We start from the raw sequence: 12333 nt of genomic DNA on the forward strand, positions 1-12333 counted from the left end.
TTTTGTTTAGTGGAGTGCTCAGGATCAGCATGTGATAATTAATGATACTTGAATCACCAGGCACATGGATGTTCATAGATGACTGGGCATTCCTCTTGACTGTGGGTCACAAAGACCCTATGGTGCTCACCCTCTATAATATGCTTTTAACATTGGTTGCTGGCCGACAGTGTGCTGGATTACTTCCTTTACATTACAGAAACAGTAGTCTTTAGCCAGACAGCAGATTTATAGACCAGCATTTTCCAGGTCTCTGTTGCCATCTACTCCCTGCAGTTTATGCTACTTTATATTAATGAGTGCAAATAACAATGAGTTGAATCCCACACCTACAGTAAGCTAACGTCCTATGTAGCAAAACCAGATTTTCAGCATATATCAAAGCGAGCATTATACAAAAGGGCTTCATTCATACAAAGGTTCAACTGTGATAGGTCCAGTGTCCTCTACTAGGAATCAACAAGGAGTCAAAAATCTGAAATTAAACCAGAATCACCACATATCCATCACCTCTGGCTATGCAAGGCATTATTAAAGACTCTCAGACGTGTTAATTTAAGCCAGCACGGACTGCTCATGCCATAACCCCGGATAACCTCACTGTCTCACTCCAGAGCACCCACCCACCCAGCTTGCGGTTCTCTGCACCAACGGACTTAGTATGCTGCAGGAGTTTCAATCCTTTTTAAACCTGGATGAACACCAAGATATTGTAATGTTCTTGCACACATTGTTATCGACCAATTTTGTTTGGACAGCAACCATTGAACAATCCCAAGCAAACCTTCATCAAAGATTAAGAGGTGAGTACGGTCATCACTCCATCAAAATCTCAAATATGTTAATTTTCTTCCCCTTCATTTCCTTTAATGAATAATTTATCTGGTAAAAGCACCAACACTTACCTGTTATTATATGAAACATTTGTTTCTCTCTTTCAAAAGTAACATCGTTGGGTATGAAGGCCATGTCATCCTGCACCTCGATGCAAGGATGCCTGGAAGCTTTCAGGATAATCCGTCCATTGCCCTTCTCGAGGATCACAGGCCGCACATATGGCACAGGTGCTCCATTGGCTACATAGGCAAAACTGACTACTGCATCCAGTTGAGCAATCACATCATTTAGAGTCTGCTGAGGTTCCACATATCCTGGAGGTGAAGGAAAAGATACCCAATACCAATCAGTGTTGTCATTAACATTTCAGAACAAAGGCACTAGAGTTTCCTGGGCTCCGATGTTAACAAGGAAGTGGTGAGGGTGTGGGGGAGCACGTCAAAAACCCAGCAAGACATTGAACGTGGGGGTCCTGCCGATATTAGCAAAGCCTCAATTAAATAAAATTGCGGTAGTGATTTTAAACTGTTTTCTGGAATATTTATAATCTTTGTGGTGCTAGGTTACAAGACAAGACCTTCATAAATAGGTCCATCAGCTTCAGGTGATTCTTTCCACAGACGCAGACACCCCAGTGTGTTACCTAGAAACATAGAAAAACTACAGCACAAAACAGGCCCTTTGGCCCCACAAGTTGTGCCAAACATATCCCTACCTTTTAGGCCTACCTATAACCCTCCATCCTATTTAGTCCCATGTACTCATCCAGGAGTCTCTTAAAAGACCCTCTTGAGTTTGCCTCCACCACCACTGACGGCAGCCAATTCCACTCGCCCACCACCCTCTGTGTGAAAAACTTACCCCTAACATTTCCCCTGTACCTACCACCCAGCACCTTAAACCTGTGTCTTCTCGTAGCAGCCATTTCCACCCTGGGAAAAAGCCTCAGAGTCCACCCAATCTATGCCTCTCAACATCTTATATATCTCTATTAGGTCTCCTCTCATCCTACGTCTCTCCAAGGAGAAAAGACCGAGCTCCCTCAGCCTATCCTCATAAGGCATGCCACTCAATCCAGGCAACATCCTTGTAAATCTCCTCTGCACCCTTTCAATCTTTTCCACATCCTTCCTGTAATGAGGCGACCAGAACTGAGCACAGTACTCCAAGTGGGGTCTGACAAGGGTCTTATAATAGCTGCATCATTATCCCCAGACTCCTAAACTCAATCCCTCTATTGATAAAGTCCAGCACACCATATGCCTTCTTAACCACCTCCTCCACCTGCGGTGCCGATTTTAGAGTCCTATGGACCCGGACCCCAAGGTCCTTCTGATCCTCTACAGTACTAAGAGTCTTTCCCTTTATATTGTATTCCTTCATCCCATTTGACCTGCCAAAATGGACCACTACGCATTTATCTGGGTTGAAGTCCATCTGCCACTTCTTCGCCCAGTCTTGCATCCTATCTATGTCCCTCTGTAACTTCTGACATCCCTCCAGGCTATCCACAACCCCACCAACCTTTGTGTCGTCGGCAAACTTACCAACTCATCCCTCCACTTCCTCATCCAGGTCATTTATGAAAATGACAAACAGCAAGGGTCCCAGAACAGATCCCTGGGGCACACCACTGGTGACCGACCTCCATTTAGAAAAAGACCCATCTATACCCACTCTCTGCCTCCTTTGGGCAAGCCAGTTCTGGATCCACAGGGCAGCAACCCCTTGGATCCCATGCTCTCTCACTTTTTCTAGAAGCCTTGCATGGGGGACCTTATCGAACGCCTTGCTAAAATCCAGATAAACCACATCTACCGCTTTCCTTCGTCAATGTGTTTAGTCACATTTTCGAAGAACTCCACCAGGCTCGTAAGGCACGATCTGTTCTAAGAGTGCTACAGTGCAGGAGGAGGCCATTCGGCCCATCGAGTATGCACCGACCACAATCACACCCAGGCCCTATCCCCATAACCCATGCATTTACCCTATCTAGCCCCCCTGACACTAAGGGGCAATTTAGCATGGCCAATCCACCTAACCAGCACATCTTTCAGACTGTGGGAGGAAACCGGAGCACCTGGAGGAAACCCACACAGACACGGGGAGAATGTGTGTGTGGAGTTTGCACATTCTCCCCATGTCTGTGTGGGTTTCCTCCAGATGCTCCGGTTTCCTCCCACAGTCTGAAAGATGTGCTGGTTAGGTGCATTGGCCATGCTAAATTCTTCCTCAGTGTACCCCAACAGGTGCCGGAGTGTGGCGACTGGGGGATTTTCACAGTAACTTCATTGCAGTGTTAATGTAAGCCTACTTGTGACTAATAAATAAATTTTTGGGAGGCATGGTGACACAGTGGTTCGCACTGCTGCCTCCCAGTGCCAGGGTCCTGGGTTCGAATCCCGGCTTGGGTCTTTGTCTGTGTGGAGTTTGCACAATGACCCAAGCCAGGATTCGAACCCAGGACCCTGGCGCTGGGAGGCAGCAGTGCTAACCACTGTGCCGCCCAAAAAGAAGAGGCTATGCATTGGCCGGGAATCGAACCGAGGCCTCCTGCGTGGCAGGCGGGAATTCTACCACTGAACCGCCAATGCACACTGTGTTGTGAAAGTGTTTGTTAATTTACTCAGTTTATTCACTGGATTCTCAGTTTGCGGGGGGTGGGGGATGGAGAAGAGTGAGAGGATGGATGGGGTGCTGGTGGTGAGGTGGAACAGCACTCATGCCCCATAAAATAAACTGAGTGAGAAATTCTCAACTTGCAGATCAGATTCCCAACTAATTTTGCCTGACCCAGTAGACGGTCTCTGGCTGATACCAGCTGCTCAGGTCTCTGGTTGACGCTGCAGATAAGGTTGTGAAGTTTTGCACAGAATCCCACCACCTTCTTGAGTGCCTGCCTGTCTACTCACAAGAGCAGGTTTATTATCAGGACATGACAAGGAAGCAAGGTCATTGAGGGGTAACAGACGGGAGTGGGGGGTGGAGGGGGAATGCCTCCCCTGCTTGATTTTGCTCGGGGGGGGGGGGGGGGGGGGGGCGCTCTGAAGTTTACAATACAGCACAATAGATGAAGTTGGGAATTCTCATTCTACGTTCACGTGACCTTCAGAAGAAGAACCAGCAGCACAGTTAGCCAGTGCCATTCCAAAGTTGGGTTGCAGCTGAAGTGAGAATTTTGGGATGTATTGTCAGACAAGGTATTTATTGTTGGTTGATGTCCACCACAAGGTAATGTTGGAAGGAAACAAAGATGATGGATTGGGCGTCACATAAAAGCAGCACTGACTTATATGCAAATTCACACACCTCCCCAAAACAATATAGTTTAAAATAAACAGGTAAGCAATGGTTACAATAAAGTGATGTGGAGATGCCGGCGTTGGACTGGGGTAAACACAGTAAGAAGTTTAACAACACCAGGTTAAAGTCCAACAGGTTTATTTGGTAGCAAAAGCCACACAAGCTTTCGAGGCTCTGAGCCCCTTCTTCAGGTGAGTGGGAATTCTGTTCACAAACAGAACTTATAAGACACAGACTCAATTTACATGAATAATGGTTGGAATGCGAATACTTACAACTAATCCAGTCTTTAAGAAACAAAACAATGGGAGTGGGGAGAGCATCAAGACAGGCTAAAAAGATGTGTATTGTCTCCAGACCTGCAGAGTTTCACTGGCTGTCTTGTCTGGAGACAATACACATCTTTTTAGCCTGTCTTGATGCTCTCCCCACTCCCATTGTTTTGTTTCTTAAAGACTGGATTAGTTGTAAGTATTCGCATTCCAACCATTATTCATGTAAATTGAGTCTGTGTCTTATAAGTTCTGTTTGTGAACAGAATTCCCACTCACCTGAAGAAGGGGCTCAGAGCCTCGAAAGCTTGTGTGGCTTTTGCTACCAAATAAACCTGTTGGACTTTAACCTGGTGTTGTTAAACTTCTTACTACAATAAAGTGACCACAGTAATGGCAGAGAATCATAGAATTCTATGATTCTATGAGGTTTAATACCACAGAGCAAAGTAGAAAAGGACCTGCATGTAGCCATTTTAAATTCGACAGCTATCAATTTATTATTTCATAATAATTTGCAATGATTTGGGAAACTGAATAAAGGACTGGCTGGCAAATTTGTTTCAGCTCTCGTACCTGGATGCGAATTCAGCCCATACTGAGGAAATGAAAGTCTCCTCCCTCTGACAGCTATCAGGATCTTAAGTGAAATTAAGTTGTAGCAGTCTCAATAGGCAACCTCCTCAATTCTTTTGGCATTCTTACTCAGAAAACCCATATGGCAGGCTAATGTAAGAACAGAAAGTGTCCAATTATCTAGTAGGAGAACTCTAATAAAGTTGCAGGTACAGCATGTTATTGTGGGAGAGTAGAAGGAACTTTGCTCTGTAATTAACAATGTTGTACCTGACTTGGATCACTTGATACTGACTGATGATGGCCACAAACAATTTATTTCCTCTCCTACCTAACAGGCTGAAAGTAGCAGCCAAGAATCACCATCACGAAGCTATGAAACAGGAGTAGCAGAGCTGCAAGTCACCAACATTTTTCATGGATCTTTTTAACCAAAGACTAAAAGGTAGCTCTCTTTCTCTCAAAGACAGATCAGAAAACCACTGTATGTAGATAAACAAATTGTTCTAACCATGCCTTAATCAGAAACCTTGTTTAAAAACTTGCAATACTCAATATTCATTCTCAGGATTCATGTCATTTAGCAGACACTCCATCTGTGATCATCGTGGTGAAATTTATGAGCTCCCAAGCAAATATTCCACAAGTAAAGACTGATGGGAAGTAAGTAAAGACTGAAATCGAAGGGAAAATGATAAGTGACTGGTTTCTCAATAATACATTGCCTCCATTTTAGTGAAGAATGCTATAACAATGACTTGTCTCAAATATAAACACATTAAAGTTTTCTCTGAAAAGGATAAACATTTCCCATAACGAAACATAAAATATTTATGAGAAACAAAAGACATTTTCAAATAAATCCATCTCAATTCAACGGAGCCCAGACAACCTGGAAAGTCTGACTGAAGTCACCCACTTGTTCTGCTGTGACGAATTTATATCAACACATTGCGATGCAGACTTGCCCCAAGTTATCACATGTACATGCCCACTGTTAGCAAACTTAGAGATTATTCACAGGGAATTAGATGTGAAATTGTGTGGGCACTTAAAACTTCCATAATTCTGCTGGAAAATGCAATTGTTTTATTATACCCTCAGTGAATAACTCAATGGTAATCTACTTTGACAACATCACAACAGCCTCCCTTGGTCTCCAACAATATTTTGCAATTAACTATAATGAACATTTTTTTAAATGATACTAACCACCATCACAATTGAAGATGGCATAAAGCTGGGTATTATCTGCATTTAATTCTGATGTTCAAACTTAAGGATATAGGACATTTTTAAAACAAATTCCTGCAATAACCAGCAATGCGATAGTAAAAGGTTACAGCATATCAAAATATTATGGATTGCTCTGATTACATAGTGGTTCTTGAAGGGTCATTTACAGCATCTTATTTGTACCTTCAGTGTGAAGATTTATTTACTAGATAGATCATCCTGATATAAAAATCCTTAATGTCAATTATTAGCTGAAGTCCCAAAGCCCATTAACTAATTAATGCTGTAGTTATAAATAGACAGCCACTTTCTGAACAGGCTTCCCAGCCTAACGATTGTATTGCATGGTTATTTCCACAGCTTCCAAAGAATTGCAAGAAATTGTATGGTGCAGTGAGTCATCCACCTCTGGGATCAAATCATAGAATAGAATCCCTACAGTGAAGAAGGTCATCATTCGACCCATCAAGCCTGCACCAACAACAACCCCACCCAGGCCCTATCCCCATAATCCTACGTATTTACCCTGCTAATCCACCTGACACTAAGGGGCAATTTATCGTGGCCAATCAACCTAACCTGCAGATCTTTGGACTGACTCTAATGATCCTTGGTTTCTCTAAAGTCCAAAGCTCTGTCTATCTTGGCCTTGGAGGTGATCCAACAACCCTCTGGGGTAGAAAACGCCAAACATTCATAACCCTCTCAGTGAAAAAATCTCTCCTCATCTCAATCTTAAAAGATCAAATCCTTACAAAGAACAAAGAACAGTACAGCACAGGAAACAAGCCCTTCGGCCCTCCAAACCTGTGCCGCTCATTGGTCCAACTAGACCATTCGTTTATATCCCTCCATTCCCAGACTGCTCATGTGACTATCCAGATAAGTCTTAAATGATGCCAGCGTGTCTGCCACCACCACCCTACTTGGCAGCACATTCCAGGCCCCCACCACTTTCTGTGTAAAAAATGTCCCTCTGATATCTGAGTTATACTTTGGAAAAAAGAATAGAGGCATGGACTATTTTCTAAACGGTGACAAAATTCATAATGCTAAAGTGCAAAGGGACTTGGGAGTCCTAGTCCAGGATTCTCTAAAGGTAAACTTGCAGGTTGAGTCCGTAATTAAGAAAGCAAATGTAATGTTGTCATTTATCTCAAGAGGCTTGGAATACAAAAGCAGGGATGTACTTCTGAGGCTTTATAAAGCACTGGTTAGGCCCCATTTGGAGTACTGTGAGCAATTTTGGGCCCCACACCTCAGGAAGGACATACTGGCACTGGAGCGGGTCCAGCGGAGATTCACACGGATGATCCCAGGAATGGTAGGCCTGACATACGATGAACGTCTGAGGATCGTGGGATTATATTCATTGGAGTTTAGGAGGTTGAGGGGAGATCTGATAGAAACTTACAAGATAATGAACGGTTTAGATAGGATGGACGTAGGGAAGTTGTTTCCATTAACAGGGGAGACTAGGACGCGGGGGCACAGCCTTAGAATAAAAGGGAGTCACTTTAGAACAGAGATGAGGAGAAATTTCTTCAGCCAGAGAGTGGTGGGTCTGTGGAATTCATTGCCACAGAGGGCTGTGGAGGCCGAGACGTTGAGCGTCTTCAAGACAGAAATTGATAAATTCTTGATTTCTCGAGGAATAAAGGGCTATGGGGAGAGAGCGGGTAAATGGAGTTGAAATCAACCATGATTGAATGGTGGAGTGGACTCGATGGGCCGAATGGCCTTACTTCCACTCCTATGTCTTATGGTCTTATGGTCTTATACCTTGCCCCTCTCACCTTGAGCCCGTGACCCCTCGTGATCGGCACCTCCGACCTGGGAAAAAGCTTCCCACTGTTCACCCTATCTATACCCTTCATAATTTTGTACACCTCTATTAGGTCTCTCCTCATTCTCCGTCTTTCCAGGGAGAACAAGCCCAGTTTACCCAATCTCTCCTCATAGCTAAGACCCTCCATACCAGGCAACATCCTGGTAAACCTTCTCTGCACTCTCTCTAAAGCCTCCACGTCCTTCTGGTAGTGCGACGACCAGAACTGGACGCAGTACTCCAAATGTGGCCTAACCAGCGTTCTATACAGCTGCATCATCAGACTCCAGCTTTTATACTCTATACCCCATCCTATAAAGGCCTTCTTCACCACCTTCTCCACCTGTGCTGCCACCTTCAAGGATTTGTGGACTTGTACACCTAGGTGCCATTTATTGTATAACTCCCCCCTACATTAGTTCTTCCAAAATGCATCACTTCACATTTATCTGGATTAAATTCCATCTGCCATTTCTCCGCCCAATTTTCCAGCCTATCTATATCCTGCTGTATTGACCGACAATGTTCATCGCTATCCGCAAGTCCAGCCATCTTCGTGTCATCCGCAAACTTGCTGATAACACCAGTTACACCTTCTTCCAAATCATTTATATATATCACAAATAGCAGAGGTCCCAGTACAGAGCCCTGCGGAACACCACTGGTCACAGACCTCCAGCCGGAAAAAGACCCTTCGACTGCTACCCTCTGTCTCCTGTGGCCAAGCCAGTTTTCTTACCCTCAGAGTGTGCACCTTAATTGCAGCCTGGGGAAACAACCTCTCAGCATCTACCCTGTCAAGACTCCCGGAATCAATGCATTTCATGAGATCACATTCCATTCTTCTAAATTTCAGAGAATGTAAACCTCTCACCACAGAAGTCAATCTAGTAAATCTTTACTGCACGACTTCGAAGACAACTATATCCTTCCTTGGAAAAGGAGACCAAAACTCCAGGTATATTCTCAATATATTTTTCCCATACAACTGCAGCAAACTTCCTACTCTTGTATTCCAAACCACCTAAAATAAAAGGTGACATGCCATCCAACATCCTAATTGCTTGCCATACCTGCATACTAACCTTTTGTGTATTGGGACAAATCTTGAGGAACATTAACGATTAAAAGTTTCTTACCTTTTAAAGAATTATTCTGCTTCTGTACTGTTATTATCAAACTTCAAATTATCCCACATTTACCTGACATCTTATTGCCCACTGACTTAACTGGATGATATCCCTCTGCAGCCTCATGTCCACATCACAGCTTACCGTTCCACATAGCTTTGTATCATTATGACTTGGATAACGTTACTCTCAGTGTTATTATCCACGTCATTATTGTAAATTGTAAATATAGTAAAAGCTCAATGAGGTAAATCCCAGGAGATCCGCCTTCAAATTCATGTTAAGCAGAGCTCCATAATAGCTCAGACAACCCTATTCCAACATGAATGCATCTTTATATAACCTGATGTGCCTACAAACCTGGTCTATATCAGAAACCACAGCTTCAAATGCCTTCACCTTTCCTCCGATCAACAGCACTTTTAATTTTCTTATGGTTTTAATCATATTCACAGGTTTTGAATCCACAGGGAGATCTTAATGTCATGATGGCTTGCCCAGCACTCCATGGCTTTGTGCTTGTGTGGTCTAACTCCGCTCAGATTGGTAAACTTGGTCATATGATAAGTTTAAGGCATGTTCAGTTAACCCAGAGTTACCAGTGCATGAAGTTCAGCTTCTCATGGGAATTGTTCTATAGGATTTGCTAATCTGCTGTTGGAAATGGTTGACGACTTCGACATTACTGGAATTTTGAGTTATCCAAGTTTGACTCATTGCAATTTCACTGGAGGAGACACAGCACTGATTCTTGCAGCACCCCCTGGCTACTGCGCCAACTTGGAATGCCCCGTTTATCCCTATGCTCTACTTTCTATCCGTTAACCATTCCTTCATCAATATTAATATATTACCCCAACTTTATAAGCCCTTATCGTGCATAATAACTGTCAGTTATTGAATTTCAGAAATCTAAAAATACTCAAACAATGATTCCCCTTCATCTACTCTGCCGGACAATCTTCAAAAAAACATCAATAAATTTGTCAGACACAAATCCCCTTTAGGTGCATTAAGATTTCCTTAATAACAATTTTTCTGGATCAATATCAGGCTAACTGGCTTGTTGCTTCCTGTTTTCACTATCACTCTTTCCCTTCTGGTGTTGATGCTTTGCTGCTTTTCAATACACAAGGGCTATTCTAGTATCTAAAATCACATCCAGTCCACTCATGACCTCTGCAATTCCCTCTCTTCGAAAACTGGGATGTAGGCCATCGGGTCCAACAGAGTTGTACACATTTAATCCCATGAGTTTCTCTAATAGTGATATACCCACTTGAGTGCTCTGCTGAAGCTAGGGCTGAGGTACATCGCTACGGATAGAGTAAAGCTTCTGCTGTCGTGTGCAATATCTGACTAGCAGTGCTCAGTGCTGACACTGTGGGGGAATTTTCCCACGACCTTGGTAACGGGTGTGGATGCTGGAGATGGGTGGGAGAATCAAGAAAATGGCGAAAAGAAAATGCATCGGACAGATTGCTTTCCAGCTAGCTGCACTTTCATCAGAAACGGCCTCAAAGTGGTGTCAGCAAACAGCCCAGCCTTGATGCAAAGCCAATTAAAGTCAAGAAATTTTCATCAGGATATTCCAATTTTCCCAGGAGGTAGCTCAGATGGCCATGGTGCATATAACTTGACAGCTTACAGGAAGAAACTGCACGATAGGATGTTCCAATGACTTGACATTTACATGCAATTTGACCTTTACTTGCCAGAAACAGAAAGGCTACAATCATTCATAGACACAGGTCTGACATTCCAAAAGTCTCTCATGGAGGGTCTGGTGCCGCAGAGTGTGCTTGGGTTGAAGAAAAGCCTTGTGGTGCCTTCAGACTCCATTTCTTTGCATGGCTCCCTCTTGTGTTTAAGTTAACGGGTAGAATCTTACCAAAAAATGGCAAAGTGTCAGGATCAGACAGAAAATCGATGTGTTTCTCTCCAGTGAAACAGGCAGGTTTTCTCTCCAGATCTTATGGCACTTTGTCAAACCAAAAAAAAGGTGGGTATGTTTCATACCATCATACTGAGGGACAGGGTCTAAACACACCAGCAAAGCCAGCTGCACTGAGTTAGATCAGAGCGAAAAAAATACACCGCCCATCCCCAAGACAGTTAACACTGGCATTTCTCTTCCCCCCACCATGATCAAAGCTGGCATCTCTGCCAACCACACCTCCCCGCTCCCCCAATAGTCAACAGCAGCACATCAGAATCCTCTCCTCCAAACAGCCATCGTAGGAATAGGATCGTCTCCCCCCACCACACCAAACACAGTTCCCTAATTCCTAATTCTCTCCATATTCTCAGCCTGCATCACTGTTCTCTGACAGCAAACGCGGGCTGAAAATCGCCCCACTGTAGCTGCACTCCCAAATACAGCCCAAGAGAAGGCTGCCAGCCACCCTCATGATGAGGGTGCTGAATAGCCCTCCTGATTCCTCTGTCCATCTGCTGTCCCTAATTGAATGGCAAAGCTGGTTCTTAATTGGTTGCTTCTCCTAAGATTGCGTTCGAAGTTCCACTGCTGCAGCCAATAGGGATAAGGAACCAAAAGTAGCTGCCGCCTGCAAGTTTTCAGAGTCCAAAAGATTTGAGTTTGAAACAGAAAATGCTCCATTCACCGGCATGAATATCCCTCACTGCAGCACCGCAGTAAAGGGAAGCACTAACTGTATATGTAATTTATTTTTTGCACTGCCAGTATTTTCCCCAAATGGCTGGAGAAGATGTGTGTATCCGAGCTACAGCAAAACTACATCAATTCTTTTTCTGGCTGTTTCTGCTTCTAATGACAGGGTTAATATTGATATCCAAGAGGGCACTGCCATCAGCAGTGCTGCTTAAAACATTTATTTTAGTAGTGGACATTAACCTTTACACCAACTCCAATGATAAGGAGATTTCCGCCTAGCTGTACCAAACATTAATATATTTAGGGCAAAATACAATTCAAGCTTTTACCCTTTAACATTAAATCTGCTTAAAAGCTAATGACATGCTTTTTGGGCATCACTAAAGTTTCATCTTTTATCCAACCTAAATGTAATCTGCTTAAACAGCAACTTCACTAACCTGGCAGGTGGCCAAAGGTTGCTAGCGCAATAGATCTGTGCTTATTGAAACCGTACAGAACCACATCAAATTGTGG

At 43.6% G+C, this 12333-nt stretch overlaps 1 protein-coding gene across 2 annotated transcripts in view; it reads right to left on the minus strand.

The window, feature by feature from the left end:
• The window catches only part of msh2 (mutS homolog 2 (E. coli)), a 70351-nt gene that overhangs the window by 13831 nt on the left and 44187 nt on the right, over positions 1-12333 (minus strand). For both annotated transcript variants that reach the window (XM_078229658.1, XM_078229659.1), the window contains one exon: positions 906-1151. In XM_078229658.1, coding sequence (XP_078085784.1) covers positions 906-1151 — 246 coding nt within the window. The remainder of the gene's footprint in view (positions 1-905; positions 1152-12333) is intronic.

The sequence above is a fragment of the Mustelus asterias genome, chromosome 15, assembly GCF_964213995.1.
Source record: "Mustelus asterias chromosome 15, sMusAst1.hap1.1, whole genome shotgun sequence".
Lineage (NCBI taxonomy): Eukaryota > Metazoa > Chordata > Chondrichthyes > Carcharhiniformes > Triakidae > Mustelus > Mustelus asterias.